The sequence below is a fragment of the Pyrus communis genome, chromosome 11 (assembly GCF_963583255.1).
Source record: "Pyrus communis chromosome 11, drPyrComm1.1, whole genome shotgun sequence".
Lineage (NCBI taxonomy): Eukaryota > Viridiplantae > Streptophyta > Magnoliopsida > Rosales > Rosaceae > Pyrus > Pyrus communis.
Genome location: NC_084813.1, coordinates 5825126 through 5850250, shown reverse-complemented (window position 1 = coordinate 5850250; position 25125 = coordinate 5825126). Strand labels below are relative to the sequence as shown.

Here is a 25125-nt window from a genome sequence, read left to right as displayed (position 1 = left end):
CCCTAGATACAAAATTGTGGCAACCGATCCAGAAGTTGTCATGCACAGTATGGGTCTACACAGTTTGCCAGAAGCAGACACGGCCGAACAAGAAGCCAACACATTTGAAGACACGGAAGGGACGCCTGAAGAAGTGCTGGAGACCCAATCGACTCGTCAGTCCCTCAGGCCTCAAGGTAAAAAGGCATCAAAGAAAAAATGTAGTTCTTCCAAAAATGACTACACTAAATATATGGAGGAACTTGCTCGCCAAGGTGAACTGAACATGACATGGGAAAAGGCTAGAGATGAGGAAAAAACTACTGCTATGGTAGCAATAATAGCAGCTACTGAGGCTCGTGTTTTTAGAACTTTATTTAATTTCTTATGTAATTTTTGTACTTTATTTAAATATTTGAATAAGATTACATAAACTCACCAAATAAACATTTTAAAAAAAAAACACCAAATAAAATTACATAACCTCACCATATAAACTTAAAAAAAAAAAAAAAAAAAACACACTAAATAAGATTACTTAAAAACAATACACTTTATTCTTCAACCACAAGCCTTATTTTAATTATCTTCGCCTTCGTGCAATCCCCACTGGTGGTCAATCATGTCATTCTGGTGGGTTATGTGCCAGTATGGCTCTTGCAATGAAGTGTACCGCTGAACGATCAATTCATTGTAACGTTCATCCCGTTCCAACGGCTCGTGTTCCACGGAATCTTCGGTCTGGTCATGAGCATAGTAGATTTGTGTTCTTGAGTTGTTCATCGGATCCGGCTCGTATTCATCGATGACATCATAATCATACTCGTCTTCAACAATCATGTTGTGGAGAATAATACACGTCATCATGATGGATCGAAGAGCCTCGACATCAAACATTCTAGCTGCAGCCTTGACAATCGCCCAACGAGCTTACAGGATACCAAAATAACGCTCGACATCCTTCCTACACCCTTCTTGACACTTTGCGAAGTGTTTCTCTTTTTCACTATGCGGATGTGGCACTGTTTTGACAAATGTTGATCACCTTGGGTAAATACCATCTGCAAGGTAGTATGGTCCCTCATATTTATTACCATTAACCCAATATGTGCATCTTGGCATATTTCCTTGTAGCAGTTCGTCAAACACTGGAGATTGGGCAAGGACATTTAGGTCATTCTGAGCTCCTGGAACACCAAAAAAAGCATGCCAAATCCATGTATCAAAAGAAGCCATCGCTTCCAAAATGATGCTTTTGGCTCATTTTCTGTCGCCATAAGCTCCTTGCCACGCACTTGGACAGTTTTTCCATGTCCAGTGCATGCAGTCGATGCTTCCAATCATGCCAGGGAAGCCTCGCATCTCACCCTTCCTCAGAAGCCTTCACATGTCCCTTGGCGTGGGTTTTCGAAGGTACTCATTGGTGTAGAAGGCTTCAATGGCAGAGCAAAACTGCATCAGAGACTCCAGAACTGTTGTTTTTCCCATCCTTGCGATCTCATCCACTTGATCTGCAGATGCTCTATATGCAAGCATTCGCAAGGTAGCCGTAATTTTTTGCTCAGGAAGAAAACCTAGAACATGAAAAGCATCATCTTTTTGCACAAAATATGGATCATGGTTGCAAACAGCACTCATGATTTTATCGAACAAACTTCGTTGCATTCTAAAACGACGTCTAAAAAGATGATCAGGGAAAACGCTGTTGGGAATACGATAATCTTCCAAGAGATCTTTACTTCGTCTTTCCCTTCTTCTATCGATGTTTACCGCACGTCTAGGTTTGGCTATCTGACCCACAACTTCCATGATACGGCGGGAATGTGAGGCCCTCCACCTTCTATGGTGATCATCCTCATCCTCCTCCATTGCGAATGCCTCATCTCCACCTTCACTTTCGTCAAGATTGACCAATTCTTCTTGTTGTGCCAACAACCTTTTCTGCTGCTCTTGCAACTGTTTATACACTCTCCTTGAAGAAGACATTGTAAGAACTCAAGATTTGAAAACGATAAAGAAGAATTCTGAGCTAAAAAAAAAGGATTGAGTTTAGTGTGAGGATGGATGTAGGGATGTAGGGTTTATATGGACAAAAAAAAAGAAGATGAGGTTCTGGACAATGCCACGTGGCACTACGTGATTGGTTGAAAATCTTATCGAAATCTTGGCTAAATTATTGTAAACAGGAAGTGACACGTGGTGTGTCGGGATTGGTTGAAAATCTTATCAAAAATCTATCTACAAAATAGTACGTTCGGATAATGACACGTGGCGTGACAAGATTGGTTGAAAATTTTATCGAAATCTTGCCTAAATTATTGTAAACAGGAAGTGACATGTGGGTTGTCGGGATTGGTTGAAAATCTTAGCGGAAATCTATTCAAAAAATAGTATGTTTGGATAATGAGACGTGGCGTGACGAGATTGGTTAAAAATCCTATCCGAAATTAAAACTATTTTTTTAATTTATTATTTTATAAAAAAATTATTTAATATTTTAAATGGACTGGGTGCCAGCACATTTTTTTTGGGGTGGAGATGCTTTGGCCTATTACTATTCATAAGGGTCTATTACTGTTCATTGAAGTAGATAAATGGGTTGGGTGCTGGCGCAAAGTCTTTAGGGGTGAAGTTGCTCTGATGGTAAGGGAATCGGGAATGCATCTTTTATTCCTATTATGCCTTCACTTGTTTCTTATTATCCCAACATTGCCCTTCATTTGACACTCATTATGTCATTTTTAAAAAATAAAAAAACCTATTTATATATTTTTATATAGATAATTTTATTATATAAATTTAATTAAGAATTTAATTTAATTAATTAGTATGAAAATAATTTATATATGTAAGGGCAATTTAGTCATCAACTTAGTTTTCATTCCGATTGAAGTGAATTAGTAAACAACTCAACATCATTCTTGCCATCTTTTAATAAATAAATAAAACCCATTTATATATGCTTATATAGATGAATTTTATTATATAAATTTAATTAAGAATTAAATTAATTAGTATGAAAATAATTTATTTATGTAAGGGCAATATAGTAATCAACCTAGTTTTCATTCCGATTGAAGTGAATTAGTAAACAACTTATATGGACTTAACATCATTCCTATTCTGATTCCTGACAGTTTTAGTAAACAACTTTAACATGAATCTGATTCTGATTCCATCTCATTTCAATTCCTCCTCAATCCAATTCCTCTCAATTTGATTACGGATTAGTAAAGGTGCCATGAGTCCCACAAGGTTTGCAACTATACCATTAACAACTTGTCACTAGTAGTTTAAATATAGTATTATAGAAAATAATATGTAATTGCTTCTACATGTTTACTGTATTACCACAAATATCAAATTACGAGCACAATGTTGCCTCACATCATTCGTTAATTCAGGTTGTTAAGCAAACGATCAACTCTTGAACTGAGCCTCATGCAAGCATGGCTCATATTTTCTATCAATTAAAACATAAAAATAAGAGAAGATGCAAATGCAATATACTGTTACAAAATTAGTCTGTTATCAAGATTTATGAATAAAAGTTTACTATTAAACCATTTTCCACTAACAGTTCAATTCAATAAAACAAAAGCAATTTTTAACTCCCATTAATAAACACACATACGTCTTAAACACTCCCACTGATCAAGCATTAATCAAGGATTTATTATTACGAATTTTGAGAATTCAACATCAACTACTAATGTTTTTTTTTTTTTTTTTTTTTTTTTTTTTTTTTTTTTTCTGACTTCATCTCTATGTCAAATATTGCAAAGGAGTGAGTGACTGAAAAACTATATAAAAGTATATGGTCAGTTTTACTCATCTAAAATTTGACAAAAACAGAAAACTTTAACGGAACGTTTTCTTATTTCAACAAAAGCATATAATTCCATAATCATCTTTGGACAGAATCTGATTATATTAGGTTTTCACAGCTAAAATGTAAAATGCAAGGGCAAACGTATATAGTTTCAACACTTTTGAGCAGATGAAGTATATACGATCTTGTCAATTCCATGTTTAACAATTCATTGATTTATGGTTGGACTGAATAAGAAAACACTTTTGAGCATATTAATTATTCATCAATAACATATAAATCACTATTCAATTTCTTGGACAACAAACAAGAATTAATAAACAAAACACTTTTGAGCAGAATATATGTGACATCCTGTCCCGGGATTATTAGAACGCACGTGTGAAATTACATAATTGCCCCTAGTTCATTTTCGTCACGTGTGTTGGTTGTTTTGTGTATTGTGGCAGGTGTTGGGCCACACACACACACACCTGCACACTCACTGTCTCTCCCTACCCTTCCTCTGTCTCTGTCCCGTGTCTCTCTCTCTCTCCCTTCTTTCTTCTTCTTCCTTCGACGTACGAACAAACACCAAACTCACCCAAACCTTAGCAGATCGAGGGAACCAGCTACACCATTGAACTCGTGAGGTCGAGGGGAGCACAGCCATACCATTTTCAGGTGAGAAATCCTTCGTTTTCACGTCGATTCGACAATGGCCGATTTGAGTACTGTTCATGCAAAAATTATTCATTGAGTTTTTGGGATTTCTAAGCTCGTAGGTAGCTTGGTGGTGTCCCAAGGAGCCTAGGAGTGCTTCGTTGGACAATTTTGGACGTCGGGATCACCGTGGTCGAAGTTGGCCGAGTTTTGAGATTTGAGACAGGTATGATCGCGTAATTTTTAGCCTTTAAAAGTAGTATATCATGATTCTACATGTTCTAAGCTTCATTTTGGTCAAAGAATCATGAGAAATGGTTGAGAAACGAAGGAGAAAACAAAGTTTGAAAATTTTCCAGTTTTCCGGCACCGGCGACGTCGCCGGAGTCTCGCCGGAGAAGGAGACGGAATATTCCGTCAATTCTGACGGAATATTCCTGACGCCGTTGACGGAATCTGTCAAAACTGACGGAATATTCCTAACGGCGTCAGTTGACGCCGTCCGTGTGCGCCACACGTGCCTACGCGTGGCCGGCGCGTGTGGCCTTGCCTTGGCTAGCGCGTGGGGGCGCGTGCGGCGGAGGAAATTTTTTCTAAAAATATGGTTGTGATCCTGAGGTTGTGTAGAGTACGTTGGTATATTCATTTGTCCATTTTGAGCAATGTATGAGAAGTTATTACGAGAAGTTGGTTATGTGCTTTAAAGTTAACGTTTTTATAGTTATTTCGCATATAGGTGACACGTACCCCGAGGACGAGCGTTCGCACTCGAGGCAGGGGGGCTACGACCCTTCCACTTATCAGTGAGTGGGCTTTTGTTTTCCGTATATACCTATATACATTTATATTCCCAGAATTTGATTAAAAAGGGTTATTTGCCGTATGCCATGCATGTTATTATTATCATTTATGCATCATCACATGCATTAGTAGTGGCATACATTTATATATGCATATTGGGTGCTGTGGACGCACAGGTAAGTGCAGGTAAGTGGTATTCATATTTACATTCAGTAGTGGTTTAAGATATTTAGAGAGCTCATAACCTGCACCCCCGGTGTTAGTGCTCCCGCCCAGAGTAGGGCACAGTCCTTCACGTGATGTTCACCTCCCGCACCACACGCTCAGCTTGGATCCAAGTTAGGTGCACAGTCCTGTCGTACAGACCACTTTAGGTGGTTCCGACTCGTAGGTGACCAGCGATTATTCGCACAGCCTTCACGTGATCGTAGCACTAGAGCGTATATATATATTACACCCAGGCCTGTCGTACAGACCACTTTAGGTGGTTCCGACTCGTGGGCAGGTTCAGTTATTGAGTTTAAGATTTGAGCTCTATATGCAGCCGTACAGGTCACGTTAGGTGACTCTGGCTGCCAGATGTTATGCTATTGATGTGATTTATACCTGAGCACTTGCATATCATTATGAGGCTTTGACATGGCATATTGTTGAGCATGATTGGCTTACCCTTGAGCATGATTGGCATATTTATACATACGTATATATGATTATTTTCTGGGAAGTATACAGATTTTACGGCGAGGGGTTAGAATGTATTTTTGATAAATGGTTTTCAAAGAGCTTTGTTTTTGCCCACTCAAGCTTTTGTTTTGCGCCCCTCCAGGTTCTAGTTGCTTAGCGGTTTCGGTGGTCTCCCAGAGGTTTCTTCCGGCTTTTCTGACAGACACTCACCATTGTAGGGTCACCTTCGGGTGTACTTTTGTCGCAATCTTCTTTTGGACTGCTGTAGACCTGCTCTGAATTGTGTTTCACTTATGCTAGCACTTGTCTTAGTATTTTGTATGCTAGTTTTTAATTTATTCGTACTTTTATATTACTACTTTATTAGCTTCCGCACGTGCACATGGCTTCGTCACCTTCGTGTGACGGCCAGCACGCTCCAATCTCGGTCGGGGTGTGTCAATATACTCATTAACCCTTCTTGAATTTCCTGCAAGATTAGTTGCATATATATATATATATATAACAATAAAATATAAACAAGTATCATAATGTACGTTTTATCTACCAAAACCATGATCATTAAGCATACAAAATTAATGAATGTGAAGCCCATAATACATTATTTCTCCCACTTAGACAAACACTCAAAATTGCAAGATTAAACACTAGAGAAATTGGTTTTCATATAACAAAATATAGGCTCGTGTTAATGTCTAATTAACAACCAAAATGCAAGTAAGTTGAATCAATAGATCAAATCCATAAACGTTTCCTAAAAGTAGGTTAGAATTAAAAAGTTCCATAAATAAATAAAAAACTTATGCAATGACTACAAATTTTCTTTTATTTTAGTGCATGAGAGAAAACTCACATATGTGTTAAAAAAAATATTAGGTCATAAAAAAAATGAAACCCAATAAGAGAATCCAAACTCAAAATTTATGTTTTAATTCTAAAAGAAAGTCGATTAAAATAAACACTTAGTTTAGATATCTCGATAACATCAATTGTTTTTAACAATAATTTTAATCCAATTTAGAACTCAGAGAAAATTAAGGCAAAAGATTTACAAATTTACCTATTCATTCTCGATTCTACAAGATTCATTAAGGAAGTAGTCAAGGTGTGGATGATTAAATCAACTGCAAATTGCATGATTGTTACACCTTTGGGTAGAAACAAATCATGCAAAGTAAATACCTGCATAGCTAGCCAAAGCATAAAACATACAAAATACATGTACTTTCAACAACTTTGGCCAGATGAAAATATGTTAGAAGTATTTTATGATTTGCTATAATACTAATTTATAGTCGATGAGTGATTTCCAGAAATTCCTTATGGGACAAAAGTACTCACCATATAAATTAGAATTCTGATTTTTCAAAACAATCATTTAGAACAATATTAAATAATCCATTTTATTGGATTATCAATGATTCTCAAAATATTCAATCAGATAAAGAGTATGTCGTTATTGACATTGAACAATAAAGTTCTTGAAAGAGGAAACATGATTATTCAGTTATTCGATAGGGACCAAATGATCAATTAGTAAACTGATGCCACTTTCTAATTTTTTTCTCAAAAGACAATGATCATCATAGTCAAAATTGCTGACCAAATAAAACATTAGTTTGAGCAAAATAAACCAAAACACTTTTCAACCAAAATTTAATTAGTATTACTAAATAAAATTCATTACTATTGAGAATTTGCATAAAATAAGGACAAATTGGTACAATAAACTTGTCAAATAATCAGTATTGTTAAATGTTCACAAATCAGTGAAAACAATATTTAAGAACATAATCAATTGTTTCAAGTCCTAATATTCATCAATATGTACCACCTTAGTTTGTAAATTCACTAAAAATTCAATTCTTATTACATTGTCATGAAAAGTTTCTTATGTGAACTAGACATATATGGCTACTTTTTCCCAAAATTTTATGATTATTAAATTTTTACAATTGAGTAAAAAATTAATTCGAAAAGAGATGTGCTGCATAAACTGCAGAAAATCTGTGATGCAGACCTAAGATTAAAAATTCACTAAATACTCATTTTTCATTCAATATGCATGAAAATTTCCAGAAGTGAAGTAGATACATAAGGCTGAAATATCACATAATTTTTGAGATTTTATAAGTGGACTAAAAATAAAATCGAAATGGAATGTACAACAGAAATTCTGCACTATATACCCGATACTAAAAAATTCACCAATAATTCATTTTGCAGCCAATTATCGTGAACATTTCCAGATTTAAGATAAACATATCAGTGTATATCATACTAAAATTTCATGAAATTGGGAGTTGCATAGGTATATCAAAAAATATCACAAACAGACAATGTTGCAGAAATTTGAAAAATTTCAGTAGCATAATCTCCTTTTAAATTTTACAATAATTTAATTTCATGTCAAAATGATGCGAGAACTTTTAATTATAAAAAACATATACTAACATAGCATGATAAAATTACATAATAATTCACAATTGACCAAGAGTAGTTTTAAAATAACCTTTAGCATGTCCATAATGTATCAAAATCTGCCTTTAAGATAAGAAAACAATTAAAAAAATGAAACCAAAATGGCCACGGCATTAATATGTGTACATAGATCAAGCTCCTTACGATCGCAAGATCTGGGAATTGAAAGGGTTCTCAAACCTTTCTAATTTCTGCAGACTGAGTTCACACATTCATCTAAGATATGAATGAACATGTGTGCCTGCATAAAACATGTTAGTGCTATGGTATCCAAGTCAGTATCCATATTCTCACCTTTGAACGGGATATGCTCATTAGGGGTTTTGGGCGAGTCCTAGGAAACCCAGCACTAACACTACCATTCAAATTAAAGCAAGATATGCAAATCTCGTGAAGCTCTACCCAAAATAAAGCATGGCAAATAATTCATTATGCAAGACTTGGGAGCAAGCTTTTCATAATTGAGTTCAAGCTCGATGCATAAACCCTAGTACATGGGTAATGAACCATGGCTGCTTCAATCATGACGGGGAAATCTTCAGCATACTGGAGCTCTCTGATCCTTCGACCAAACAAATTTACTCCGTCGGAGATATCATGTGATAGAAAAGGATAAAAAGTAATGGCATGATATTAGAACGTTACCATTATATTCAAAACCAACCATGATCAAAATTCCGAATCCTAGACAAGTTGAGAGGCTTTGATACCATATGTAAGAAGTAAATGAAAAACAACAAGTTACTAGGATCACAGATAAAACATGAATAATTACAATAAACCAATCAAACAATTAAAGGGAAATAAACTTATCTTCCAAGCTAGAGAAAGAAGAAGCCATGACTACTAGGGTTTCAACAAGAGTCTTCTACACTCAAGCAGTTGCGAGTCCTTGCTATCAAATAGGGTTTTTAGCACAAGATAGGATAATGTTGTGAGTGCAGGGACCTCCTAATATATAGACTCTCGTCCCTTTAATCTGGCCTATTAATTGATTAAAGGGATATTCCAAATCAATTAGGATTTCATAATAGTCCTAAATGGTAACAAATTTTTTGTCAACTAATTAAGGTTTTCATAATTAATTGCACTAAATAAGGACTCCTAAACCTAACCATATAAGGCTCCATAATTTTCTCAACTATTAAGTCGGATTGACCAAGTTACTTGTATGTCAAGAAATAGTGAGCACATGTTCTTTGACACTCACTACTTACAAAGAAGTCATTCTGGACGTCGGAAAAGAAAATTCGAAGCCCTCATCTAGTACGATGTTCCTTTGTTCGTAATTTGGAGGGCTTCTTTTATTCAGGTGAAATAAGCCCATTTTACTGTCTTAGAAATTTTATTTTATTTTACCTTTGGGTTGCATTGGAGGGTTGACACACCTCGACCCGGAATGTCCACTATGATTCCGAATTGAGATGTGCTGGCAGACACCTGGAAGGTGACAAAGTCATAAAGTGCAGTGATGTGGAAAATGTGAATAAATTTAAACCTAAAAGTGCCTAAATACAAGAGTGAGCTATGAGCGGGAATGAACCAAATTCACACGTGATGACAGAGTATAAGTACAGTACAGTAAAATAGGATGAGAAATTATACCATCGAAGGTAACCGTCTACCCCAAGATTTGCCAACAATCCTCGTGGACACGAGAGCACAACTACTAAAACTTGGAGGGACGAAAAATAAGGGTGAGTGAGCCTGAAAATAAAGTTTTATAAAAAAAACCTTTCTGAAAACATCATAACCACTCGCCGTAAAACAAGTATAGTTTTCATAATATACTTACTATGTATAGTATAAAAATACTTACCGTAACTTGCGAAATTTCAAGAATTCATTACGGCATAATATTCCGACAATAATATAAGTAAAAACAGGTGCTTAATAATCTATGCTAGCACACTAGTCGGAGTCGCCTAATGTGACTTGTACGACTGAACTAATTTGCTCATCCATCTATACTAACACACGAGTCGGAGTCACCTAATGTGACCTGTACAACAAGACTAGATGTAATAATATACGCTCTAGTGCTACAATCACGTGAAGACTAATGTTATTCGCTGTCACATACGAGTTGAAATTGCCTATTGCAATTTGTACGACAGGACTAGCATCTACTTGGATCCAAGGCGAGCGTGCGGTAGTGATGTGGAAAACACGTGAAAGACTAGCATAGCCCTGGGCTGAGCACTAACACCTGGGTATAGCAATGATGAGCAGACTATATGAATATAAGCATGCCATAACCATTCAATAATTTTAATCAACATACTATCATAGCTGTAAACATAATTATGACATCAATAATCATACCATACCTGTGCATCCTGTAGGATGTAGCATATTTCATAAGTTCTGTCATTTCACTAATTCTTATAAATTTTAGTCAGATCCAGACATACGTAAGGAATTCTTTTTCAATTGCATAAATGGAAACTATCAATCACACACACACACACACACACACACACACACTATAAAAAGGAAAAGACCCACTCACCTGAAGTCCACGTTACAACTCCCAAGCATAAATATCGAGGCGTCACGAACGATCGTCGCCTAGAACCAATATCAAATCAGGTCTTAGAATTCTTATCAATAGAACACGTAGCTTACCTAAAACACATCCCCAAGGATGTTCTAGAATGATTTGAAAGCCATTTACCAAAAATCAACCATCGGTCAAATGTCGACGGTAGGGTCCACAACCCTACATAACTCGATCTGAAAGATCCGCATCTCAGATTTTCACAGTACAGTAGAAACAATTTTTTTTTAAAAGCACAACAATACCAAAGCAACAGTTTTTTTTTTTCGAAGCCAAAATTAGTTTCAATAAGAGCGCTTTCAGTTATTTTACGAGCACTTCCAAACTAGCTTTTAGAAAACTAATTCATTTTTTTTAAACTATTTGTACCATCTCTACACTGTCTATGGGAATAAGTTATCCGGTACTCCAGCGACAGTGGAGCACAATCCCGCTTAGTAGTAGTATTACCCCCTATTGTCCTTAATTAGAACTCCCTGCAATTTCCTTGGCCTGAGGAGCTGAACTTATCTTGCACTCGAGAATTTTCTAGGATGCATGCAGGGCCAGCAAACGGCATCATCTCCTTGCTGGTAGTTTTGAAGTAATCAAGTACAATCTTGAACCTTCCAAACCAGACCCTCATCGAGGTCTTCTATGATAAAATTTTACGCACTTAACAATAAGTGGTTAAGTTAGCAACAATCGTCAATGTTAGTAGTGAGCCATGCTGAACCTAAAAATCTATCAATTAATTTTTCGAAAATTATACATCCACTGCATCAAATCCAAAGTTATATATCTTTTTAAGGGAGAAATGCACTATAAATTTTATAAAGTTTTAGGTAGCTTGGTAGATTATATTATTCAACAAAGACTCAAGTCTTAAAATAGGGAAGGATTGTAGAATATTTCAAGAATATATATACATATGCCTATTATTTATTTCAAGAATATATATATATATATATATATATATATATATAAATATAATAGGCATATGTATATGTGTGCGTTTTGAGTTAGTAGAAAAGAGTTGGGTTCTTTGCCCAATAATTACATCTTTTCAAGAAAAGCCATGCAGCTTTTCATTATGGCTAACAGACATACCCATTGACCAGGTATCTAACCGCATGCTTTATAACGTATATGACCTTTGGGTAATTGTGTTTTGTATCAGATATGTCTATTGGATATACTACTGCAATAAGTTGTATCCCATGGTGAAAAGGCATACTCAAACCAAATGATGTGTCTAACGAGTGCAATACTCCCTCCCAATATATTGGTAAAATTGGCATAAGAGAAGAATCATTCAGAAATTTGTTGTCTACATAATTTCTTTGCTTTCTCTTCTCTCTCCATCACATTCATATAATTTTTTTCTAGTTATTTATAAGGGAATACAATTCAGTTTTGCTAATCGAATATTTCATACATTGTTGTATCCTGAAAGTGATTTGCCAAAGAACCCTTTAGCAAACTCATTCGAGTGAGGACAAATAACACTTTAAGGAAACGATTCAAGTCGTACCTCAAAATCATCATTCGAATTATTCTCCATAATTCTACATTTACTCTGACATCAAGCTCAGCTGCCAGTTAGTTCTTGGACATATCTATTGTCCGGAATGGTTGGACGACACTTTTCAATAATTTATACATTCAGAGTTTAGACAGACATATATAGATAAAGTAAGAAAGCAAACCCAGCCATATCCTTTTCTTTAGCATGAATAGAAGGGATTAAGACATAATTAACTAATTAAACACACCCAAAAAAAACTAAATTAAGCATCACCACTAAGTAGTAGTGGTTGTGTTGATGCGAAATGTGCGACTGCAGCTATATACTGAGCAAAACGCTTGCAATGTCATCAATAGCAAGAGAAAAACGGCAGCCAACAAAGAAAGAATTGGCCAGCAACCAACCACATAAACCTTGAAAAATTTTGCCATTTTAACCTTCCATCTACAGTTGTAATACTTGTTCACATCGTCAATCGCCTGGTCCAAGAATGGCACTTTCGTCAACCGAATCGACTTGCTCATACCATTAAACAGATTGGCCACTTCTTCATCACTCTTCAAACGGTTCAGAATTATACCTTTTTCTCTAAGCAGCTTTGCGTCCTCCTTCGTGTCTATAATCCCGTTCATCATTTCCGTGTAGCGTGTAAAAACCAACTGCTCTGATGCATTTGATGCTTCATAAGCTACTAAGTTTCTCAGGATCACCTCTGCGTTCACATCTAAGCTAGTTGCGGGGAGGTAAAGTGTGACCGTTTTGGGATCAAAGGAGATAGATGAAATGCAACCCTTTGTTGGCACGAAACGGACCCCGGCTTCCATAAGATCAGACACAGAAGGGATTGTAATCTCCTCTACCAATGGCGGTATGTTTACGGAACTCTCATTTTCGGGTTTGATTTCTTCTTTGTCTTGGGAGGAGAATAAATAAGCAAAGGGTTGTTTCAAAAGTGCAAATCCAGGAAGGCTGGAGAGGATTGTCCAAGGCAATCTAAATATTACTTTAATAGGTCTGGATACAAGTATTTTTTTAAGGAGACGTACCGGCCCTTTGTTTAGTTTCGACAGCAGCTTCCATACTTCCTCAAGAAATTGTTTAACGTAATTCGGGCTCTTCGTAGATTTTGAATCCTTGTCTTCGTCTGCGCCTTCGCCTTGATCCTCAGCTTCTACAATTTCAGAGGGCCGGCGTTCTAGTTTGGGGGTGATTAATTGGTACAAAAAGTCTAGCAAGTGAGCACATTCTGAGACTTTGATCTTCGACACGTCCTCATCCTTCATCTTGAAGGGTGAAAGCTCTTTGCACAATCCCATCAACATCGAAAGCAGCATCTCGTCGGCGGTTTCCAACGATTGGAATTGAAACTCCAACATTTTTCTCAACACAAATAGTGGGATTTGGTTCTCGAGCATTACCAAGTCCCTTAGAATTGCATGGTGTGCTGAGTTCCTGCCTGAATAGTCAACCAAGCGTGACATCTTTGAGGAAACTCTTGTCAAAATCTTCCCTTCTTTGGCTCCATAGAATTGGAGCATCTCTAGCAAGAATGATGCATCAATCGCCATCATCCACCCTAGAGTCTCACCATTGAAATTCAGGTACTTGTTGTAGCAAGCACGAATCCACGGCTCAAACCTTATCAATTGGTCGACAAGATTTTGGAACTTAAGGCACTGGAGATTCTTTTGTGTTCGTTTAGCTGCAGCCACTTTGTACCTCTCCATCTCGTAGAGCTCCGGACGGAAATAATGGTAAGGACCAATTGCAACTTCTTGTGGGGTGTAGGAATGAGGATCAATGGCCAAAAGGGTTTTCGGGACATTGAAAATGGAAACAGGGATTTCGCTATCATCGTCGAGCTCTTCCTCGAGTGTTTTTCGGATTTGAATAACCCATTGGAACTCGTTGAAGTTCGAACTAGAATTGGAAGAGAAAGTTTGTTGGAGAGAAGACATGTTTATGGTGTTGTTCTAGCTTTTTTTAGGATCATAAACTTTTTTGGTGGGTTGAATGACAGTTTCTGATCAGATTGTGAGGAAGTTCTGAGAAGAACCAAGGAGAGAGTCCTCGTATTAATATTGTCGTTAGTGACCTTTAAGAGTGTTTTTGAATTTATCAATTGTTTTCCTCATGCTTTAATTGTTTACCATATGAAAGGTGTCTTTCACCTTGCTCATGACATAGATCTGAGTTAACTACGGCATGTCTTCATCATATCAAATTCTAATCCTTCTAAGTAATTGGTGTTAGCAAGAGTAGAGAGGATGTAGAGTGATGAGTAGATGAGATTTTTCAATGTGTCGAGAACACGGTCCCGTAATGCCAAGTGAAATAATACAACTAATTGGCAACTTGAAAAACAAATTCAACTAATTGCATTATTACACTCAGTGTACCTAGCCGTATTCTCAACACTCTGAAAATTTTCTCAAAAAATACGAATAAACTAGGAAAAAAGTTCAAAACACTTAAATATAATGAAAAATATGTAATAATTTGTCTATTGGTGACAGTGAGTTATATGTTTGTTCTGCCCACTTGGTGCAAGTAGGATTAATGTAGACAAGGGCTCCATTAATGCGATTAGTGTGTGTGACAATCATAATCATTGGGCTCCATTTCACGTGTAACCTGTGGATGATAGTGCCCTGTGGGATGATATTCTGCAGTTTTCTTATCGTCAACTTCAAAACAAAGACAAGTCTACAAAAAGGACTACTTATAAACATGTCTAATTAATTGGATGCAGCTGAAAATAAAATTTAATTGGTGTATATGGTACTTACTTAATCAGTAATCAATACTTCTATCACCACCATCTAACTCTTGATCCATCTAAAAACAGATTAACTTTTGATCTAATGTTAATTCGTTTATCAGTGTTTGAAAGAAGTTATTTTGATATGTATAAAAGTAAACTAACTCTTGATGTAACGATGTTAAGATAACTCTTTTTTATCAGTATTTGAAAAAAGTTCCAAGTTCAATTTCAAGCCATAGTGATTAAAAAATAAAGTAAAATCCTAATTGATGTGGTCGATTTTTTATTTTTTTATAAGTATGCCACCAATTATTACGTAACTATCTCATTATGTGTTATATTAGTCAGTCTAAAATGTTGAGATAATAGTTAGTGTACGTAATATTATTAATTTTTTTACACTAAATTCATCTAAACTACTAAAAAAACGTCACATTAGTCATTTATAAAATGTTGAGATAATAGTTCGTGTACATCATATTACTCTTTTTACTTTACAAATAATAAGATAATTACATTAAATTTATGTAAACTACAAAGAGATGTATATTCGAATTTAAGTGCAGATAATAAAGCATACTACTCTAAACTCATATCTATATACGTCATATTAATCTTAATATTTTATAATTATGACGTGGAGGGCCTACATTTCATAATATTAGCATAAACCCTATCCTAACTTAATAATTCGTCAACTTGGATCAAATTACATCAGAATAGACGAAAGAGGACAACCATATTGGTTCCTTCCTTAGCCGTGAGTAATGGTTGGTTTAATAATTCTCTTGGTAGGTTGCAAGCTGATGAGTCTGCTTGACTGTGGTTAGGAAGATGCTGAAATATCTCTGTGAGTTTTTTCGATCCCCGAAAGAGGTGGATAACATGGTTTGACACTAGTTGTCCCTTTTTTTTATAATAAATAAATAAATAAATAATAATTCTTTTGGTAGATTTGGGTTTAATAACTAAGCAAAAAGACAGAAGATAAGTCTTGTACAAAGCCAAGACAAAACAGATGAGGTCTAACCCCTTATAACCAAATTCTTTGCCAACTCTCTTTTTCCAGAAAGTCCCTTGTTTGCAATTCGAATTACTTTTATAGGTAGCTCAATTTTGCAATTTTAATTATGATCTTCTTGTAAACAAAGTATTACACTGTGATTGGATGCGTCAAAAAAGCACGAAATCCTCTTAAAAGTCAAGATTTCAGCAGGCGAAAGCTATTTTATCCTGTTTAGTAACTTATAATGAGGGAAACAACAAATTCTACACAAAAAAAATAAACAATGGGGGGATGAAGATTCCTTTCGCAAATTCCACGAGAGGGGAAATCTAGCACGCCATTTTCGAAACTTCATGTTAAAACCTTATAGTTGTGCTACACTGTTCACCCTGTTAACACTCCAAATTTCGACAAGTTCGCAACTTGTTAAACAACATAGCTAGTAATATATGATACTATGACCAGTTTAATGTTTTTTTTTTTTTTCCAATTTGTATCCTTGTGTAGTATAAAATTTTTAGAAAATATCAGAACAATGAAATTTTGTAATTCTTGTTATTTTATTTTCTTTAACTAGCCAACATGCAAACAATGAAATTTCAACTTACGAAATTTTAAGCACTAATGTAAATTGTAAAATCATTTGTAATTCTATGAAAATTAGAAATTCTCTGTCCAAAGACAGTTAGAATTTTCTCAAAAACTCCTAATACTTTAGATTTTCTTAATCTTGAACTTTTTCAAAATCCTTATCACTAGCCAAAAGAGTTTTGATTTTTGGGGACATTGAATGCAATTAGATTTGGAGAGAAGACGTGTTTATGTTGTACTTTCCACTTATCCTGCCATGGAAGAACTTTGACCGAATGTTTATGATATTAAACAAAACAATGGTGGTGAATGCGTTTTCCTCATGCTTAATTTAATTGTCCTTATCCTTTCAAAAGTCAAAAATTGTCTTTCAGCGTAATTGCGCATTGACCCATCCGACGATTACTAATACCTACCAGCTGCATCCAACCAATATTGTTTTCTTTCTAATTAATCCTACTTGTGTTTCACATGTTGCTTCAAGAACCCTGTGGGAATGGGATGAAAGTTCCAAGCTACTATTTCTACACTGTAATTATTCATTATTCATATGATTTTGTATGAATAAAATGGGCCCTTTGTTTCCCTCGTTTTTGTATCCCGACTTGTTGTGTGTGTAAATTGTGAACATTTTTCGTTTTTTTGTTTTTTGTTTTTTGAAGTGGAGAATGTACGATTATTTATAAAAGCATGATATTACGGTAGACCTTTAACTTACAAGTGAAAAAAAAAATATCGCAAAATTGTTGTACTAAATGATGAGAATAGTTATTTCATATCTTTTGTTTTTTTATGTGAAAGAGAGAAGGGTGGGAGAAAACGTGGAAGAGTAACAAACGATATTATTTCCACTAAGGGGGTGAGTTTAGCTTCATAATGGGCTAACAATAAAGTGGTTCAAATTTGTCTTTGGCGAGAATCAAACTTAAGATCTCTCACTTACCAGTGAAGAAAAAGACAACTAGATAATATAAGAAAATTGTTGACATGGTTGGTGTCTTGAGAAAGAGGTTGACAATCTTTCGTGGAGTTTCATTCTGCCTTCAAATTTTTCTACTTGACATTCCACTGTAAATTTAACTTCTTAGTTGGAGATTAAGAAGCCAAAATCACGAACCTTACAACCCTAATCAAACATATATAATAGGAAGGGAAATTTTGTTTAAACCCATATTTTGTATCTCAACACCCAACTTACTTTTTATGTCCACATTGTATTTGATTTATCTATCATTATATATTTACACCCAATATTATTTCTGAAACCGCCCTTACTTATCAAAACTCAACTCAATCAAACTTCTTTTTACACCCAACTCAATCTACTTAAAAATAAAAAATAAAACCCTAACCAGTCCATCATCTCCAGAGAGCAAATTGTCACATCCCGGCCCGGGCAGGACCACTTCCCGGGCCCGACTCCACCGTAGCACGATATTGTCCGCTTTGGGCCCCCAGCACACCCTCACGGTTTTGTTTCTGGGAACTCACACGAGAACTTCCCAGTGGGTCATCCATCATGGGAATGCTCTCGCGCGCTACTCGCTTAACTTCGGAGTTCCGATGGAACCCAAAGCCAGTGAGCTCCCAAAAGGCCTCGTGCTAGGTAGAGAGGGGAATATACATATAAGGATCACACCCCTGGGCGATGTGGGATGTCACAATCGACCCCCCCTTAGGGGCCCGACGTCCTCGTAGGCACACATGCGGTCAGGGTTAGACTCTGATACCAAATTGTCACATCCCGGCCCAGGGGGGACCACTTACCAAGCCCGCTCCACCACCATAGCACGATGTTGTCCGCTTTGGGCCCTGACCACGCCCTCACAGTTTTGTTTCTGAGAACTCACACAAGAACTTCTCAGTGGGTCACCCATCATGGGAATGCTCTCGCACGTTACTCGCTTAACTTCGGAGTTCCGATTGAACCCGAAGCCAGGGAGCTCCCAAAAGGCCTCGTGCTAGGTAGAGATGGGAATATACATATAAGGATCACACCCCTGAGCGATGTGGGATTTCACACAAATCCCCTTCTTTTTCTCTTTAAAAAATCCTTCCATCTCCCATGGTTGTCATTCTGCACCCCCATCTACTCCTCCGTAGTCATCTAAACCTCTTCCTTTTCCTTTTCTTCATCATTTGACATCTCTAAATTTCTAGAGCACTAATTGGCTTAATAATCGATATGAGCTTCTGGTTAGAGTGTTTAATGAGTTTGGTATGTATCAATTAAACGAGAATCTTCTAGCCTCTATATTCCTATATGTGGTAGAAAAATGGGTACCTCCATGATAACTTTTGGTAGATCAATGAATATTTTTAACCGTGGATATTTATTGGATACCAAAGTTGCGGACAACAATTCACATTACATTGAAATGTGGCTAAAAAGTATATCGCCTTGCACATTTTATGGGCAAACTCATAGCTAAGCAGTTTTATTGTGGAGCAAAACTTCGGGAATTGATCTAACATGGATGTGTAATTGAGTTTATGCATTTTAATGATTAAACTGATAAATATTTCGACCATATATGGATTTAATATCGTAGTATCTTTTAGCCTCTATATGCCACAAAATTTGCGGACAAAAATTCACAATACATAGAACTATGGTTAAAAGGTATATCGCATTTGCACGTTTTATAGGTGAACTCATAGGTAAGCAATTTTTATTGTTGGCCAAAACTTCAGGAATTGATCTAACTTGAATGTATAATTGAGCTTATGCATTTTAATGATTAAATTCATAAATATCTCGACCACATATGAATTTAATATCATATTGTCTTTTAGCCTCTATACTGGTATCTGTAACAAAAAAATGGGTACCTCCATGAGAACATTTTGTAGATCGATGAATATTTTCAATTTGGATATTTATTAGATACCAGAAATTATAAGTGTATTCGTGAAAGTCCAAGTCAATACCACGAAAAATATTTGTTAAGACATATTTAGGAAACTATTATTAGCACTCCAAAAATCTCATTCTACACTCCGCACAAATATATTTTTCTTTCTAATTATAGAAAGTTTGGAGTGCCAAATGAGATTTTTGGAGTGCTAATAGCAATTTTCTATATTTATATACCTTTTATTTTAGTTTGGAAGTTGACTTCCTTTTTTTTTTTCTTTCTTTATCAAATTGGGAGTATCACTGACTGTGACCCTGTGCAACTAATTATTGATTCGTTTTGAATAATCAACATTATTTCTTACAATGTCTTGGGTGTACGAATAACAAAAGGAAAACGGTCATGATACAAGCTGAATAGTAGTAATACTAATTAGTAAACAACTTGTGCATGATGTTTGCTTATAACCAAGTGGCATGAAGGGAAAAATGTGTAGGTTTCATCCATGACTTGGAATAGTATTAGTAAATGCATGATGTTTGCTTATAACCAAGTGGCATGAAGGGACAAATGTGTATGTTTCATGCATGATTTGGAATAGTATTAGTCGTCGGGAGATTTTGCATCAATTTGTTTTTGTTTTTAATATGTATATATTAAGTTCTATTTTAATGGGATTGCTCACCACCCCTAAGTTGTGATAATGCCTTTATTTATCGTTGTTATGTGAGTTTAATTAAAATTTGAGATTGTGTTCATCCACTACATACATTTCGATTTTTTTATTTTTTATTTTAGTCGAGCGATAGCTTTAGTAAGTTAGATGTTAGATTAGTCACTAACAGAATTCAAACTGACACACCCCGACCGAGATCAGGGCGTGCTGGCCGCCACGCGGAGGTGACGTAACCATGTGCACGGTGCGGAAGCTAATAAAATAGTAATACAAATAGTACGAATAATTAAAAACTAGCATACAAAGTAATAAAACAAGTGCTAGCGTAAGTGAGACGCTAAGTTCAGAGCAATAAGTCTACACCAGTCCAAAAGAAAAATGATTCGACAACAGTACACCCGAAGGTGACCCTACGCTGGTGATCGTCTGTTAGAAATGCCGGGAAAGCCCTCTGGGAAACCACCGAACCTGCTAGACAACTAGAACCTGGAGGGGCGCAAAGCAAAAGCGTGAGTGGGCAAAAACAAAGCTTTTCGAAAACCATTTAGTAAAATACATTCTAACCCGTCGCCGTAAAACTTGTATACTTCCCAGAAAATAAACATATATACGTATGTATAGATATGCCAATCATGCACAAGAATATGCCATGCCAGAACCTCAGAATGAAATGCAAGTGCTCAGGTATAAATCATAACAATAACATATAATCTGGCAGCCGGAGTCACCTAACGTGACCTGTACGGCTGCATCTAGAGCTCAAATCTCAATCTTAATAACTGAACCTGCCCACGAGTCGGAACCATCTAAAGTGGTCTGTACGACAGGCCTGGGTGTAACATATATATATATATATATATATATATATATATATATATATATATATATATATATATATATATACGCTCAAGTGCTACGATCACGTGAAGGTTGTGCGAATAATCGCGGGTCACCTACGAGTCGGAACCACCTAATGTGGTCTGTACGACAGGACTGTGCACCTAACTTGGATCCAAGCTGAGCGTGTGGTGCGGGAGGTGAACATCACGTGAAGGACTGTGCCTTACTCTGGGCGGGAGCACTAACACCGGGGGTGCAGGTTATGAGCTCTCTAAGCATCTCGAATCGCTACTGAATATAAACATGAATAACACTTACCTGGCACTTACCTGTGCGTCCACAGCACCCAATATGCATATGTATATATAACCAATTGATAATGCAACTAACGATGCATAAACAATGATAATGTAATGCATGGCATATAACTAATAAACATTTAAATCAATTTCTGGGAAAGATATAGTATATAGGTATATACGGAAAACCAAAAGCCCACTCACTGGTATGTGGAAGGGTCGTAGCCCCCCTGCCTCGAGTGACCACGCTCGTCCTCGGGATACGTATCACCTATATGCGAAATAACTACAAAAACGTTAATTTTAAAGCACATAACCAACTTCTCGTAATAACTTCTCATACATTGCTCAAATTGGACAATTGAATATACCAACGTGCTCTACACAACCTCAGGATCACACCCAAATTTTTAGAATAATTTTTCACCACCGCGCGCGCCCCCACGCGCCGGCCACGCGCAGGCACGTGCCTGGCACGCTGACGGCGTCAACTGACGGCGTAGGGAATATTCCGTCAGTTCTAACGGATTCCGTCAACGGCGTCAGGAATATTCTGTCAGACTTGACGGAATATTCCGTCTCCTTCCCCGGCGAACCTCCGGCACCGTCGCCGGCGCCGGAAAATCGCGAAAACTTTAAACTTCGATATCTCGTTCGTTTTTCATCCAAATTTCATAATTTTGGCACCAAAATGAAGCCTAGGACTAGGGGAATGCAACCATACAACTTTTAAGGGTTAAAAACCATGGAATCTCACCTGCAAAATCGATCCAACTCCGGCCAACTTCGAACCCAACGATCCCGACGTCCAATTCCTTCAAACGAACTACTCCGAGTCTCCTTGGGACCCTACCAAGCTAACTACAAGCTTCATTTTCCTTAAAACGTGAGAAATCACGTGTGCATAAATAGTACCCAAATCAGACATCGTCGAATCGACGTGAAAACGATGGAGTTCTCACCTGAAAATGGTACGGCTAGACTCCCACGAGCCTCACGAGCTCGAATGTGTACTCAGTTCCTTCGATCTGTGGAGATTTAGTGTGCTTGTGTGTGTGTCCGTACGTTTTCGAAGAAAAAGGGAAGGAATGGGGCTCGGGACAGTGCAGAGAAACAGGGAGAAAGGTGGTGGTGTGTGGGAATATGTGTGTGGCTCCAAACATGCCAACAAAACCCCAAAACAAACAATAAACGTAAGGAAATCGAATCAGGGGCAATTTCTTCTTTTCACACGTACGTTAAAACGATTTTGGGACGGGCTGTCACAACCTACCCACCTTAATAGAATTTCGTCCCGAAATTCCAAATACCAACCCCTAATGGTCAAAGAACAACCGAGGATACATATCCCTCATCCGATCTTCTGTTTCCCACGTAGCTTCCTCGACTGAATGATTCCTCCACAAAACTTTCACTAAATTCACCGTCTTGTTCCTCAGAACTTTTTCCTTCCAATCGATGATCGTCACCGGTTCCTCGTCATACGTCAAATCTGGATTAATTTCTAATGGTTGAGGAGGTATCACATGAGACGGATCAGCAACATAATGTCGAAGCATAGACACGTGAAAAACGTTATGCACTCTAGCCAACTCCGGAGGCAACTCCAACCTGTAAGCTACCTCACCCACTCGCTCTGTGACCATGTATGGTCCGATGTACCTGGGACTCAACTTACCCTTCTTTCCAAACCGCACGACACCTCTCCATGGTGAAAGTTTCAGAAATACCCAATCGCCAACCTCATACACTCTGTCCGTAGCATGCCGATCTGCTAAACTCTTCTGCCTGTCCTGGGCTGCTTTCAGGTTAGACTTAATTACCTGAACATTCTGAGTAGTTTCCTCAACAATCTCCGGACCCACAAAGACTCTTTCTCCAACCTCTGACCAACACAACGGTGTGCGACAAGATCTACCATACAATGCCTCAAATGGCCCCATGCCGATACTCGAATGAAAGCTGTTGTTGTAAGCAAATTCCATCAAATCTAACCGCTGGTGCCAAGCATCACCAAACTGTAACACCAAAGCTCGCAACATATCCTTTAAAGTTTGAATAGTTCTCTCTGACTGTCCGTCCGTCTGAGGATGATACGCCGTACTATAAAGTAGTCTCGTGCCCAAAGCTTCCTGAAAAGCCACCCAAAACTTAGATGTAAATTGCGGATCCCGATCCGAGACAATACTCACAGGGACACCATGGTACTTCACAATCTTCGAGATAAACAGCTTCGCTAAACGGCCCAAAGAATACTTCTCTCTTACTGGAATAAAATGTGTCGATTTAGTGAGCCGATCAACGATCACCCAAATGCCGTCAAATCCATTATGTGTACGCGGAAGCTTGTACACAAAATCCATAGTGATATTTTCCCATTTCCACTCTGGAACGGGAAGCGGCTGCAACAACCCAAACGGCTTCTTCCTTTCCGCTTTAACTTGCTGACAAACAGCACACCTGCTCACATACTCAGCTATCTCCCTTTTCATACCTGACCAATAATAAAATGGTCGAATGGTATGATACATTTTAGTAGCTCTTGGATGCATGGTGTAAGCCGAGATATGTGCTTCATCGAGAATTTCTTTCTTCAAATCCAAATTATTAGGCACGAACATCTTACCCTCTTGCATCAACATGCCATCCGAATCACGAACTCTGAGGTTTCTCCTCCTTCCTCGATCTCGAGCTTGAATCAATTCTTGAGTCTCCCTATCAGCTACCTGAGCTTCAAGCACCCGATCAACTAAAATTGGCCTAACTTGAAAATTAGCAAGTAACGCCACTTCTCGATCTTCTGCTTCTAACCTCACTCCCGTAGAACGTAAGTCTGCCAAAAGAGGAATACGACTAGCGTACAACGCATTGATACGGCCCTGAGACTTTCTGCTGAGTACATCAGCCACTACGTTTGCACGACCAGGGTGATAATCAATCGTGCAGTCGTAATCGCTGAGCAACTCCATCCACCTCCGCTGACGAAGATTAAGTTCCTTCTGAGTAAAAAGATACTGAAGACTCTTGTGATCTGTAAAGATCCTACATTTCTCTCCATAAAGGTAGTGTCTCCACAACTTCAACGCAAAGATAATAGCGGCCAACTCCAAATCATGTGTAGGGTAATTTAACTCATGAGGTTTCAACTGTCGTGAAGCATAAGCAATCACCTTACCATGCTACATCAACACACATCCCAGACCATTCAAGGAAGCATCGCTATAAACCTCGAAATCACCACTGTCGTCCGGGAGTGCCAAAACAGGTGCATGAGTGAGACAATGCTTCAACTGCTGGAAACTCTGCTCACACTTATCATCCCACTCAAATTTAACATCTTTCCTCGTTAATCTCGTCAGTGGTAGAGCAATCACAGAGAAATCCTTAACGAATCTCCGATAATACCCCGCCAAACCAAGGAAACTTCTCACCTCAGTGACGGTTCGCGGTTGCTCCCAACTCTCCATAGCTGCGACCTTCTGAGGGTCCACCAAAATACCCTGAGCTGAAATGATGTGCCCCAAAAACGCAACTTGGTCTAACCAAAACTGGCACTTGCTAAACTTAGCATACAATTGGTGTTCCCTCAACCTCTTCAACACCAA

The 25125-nt window shown here is 37.4% G+C and overlaps 1 protein-coding gene across 1 annotated transcript; it reads right to left on the bottom strand.

Annotated features, from left to right (window-relative positions):
* Nucleotides 1–12217: 12217 nt before the first annotated feature.
* On the bottom strand, nt 12218–14619 carry LOC137708851 (putative UPF0481 protein At3g02645). Its single transcript, XM_068448007.1, has one exon. It carries the CDS (start codon nt 14442–14444, stop codon nt 12762–12764), a length of 1683 nt encoding a protein of 560 aa, XP_068304108.1. The 5' UTR covers nt 14445–14619; the 3' UTR covers nt 12218–12761.
* Between the last annotated feature and the right edge of the window lie 10506 nt (nt 14620–25125).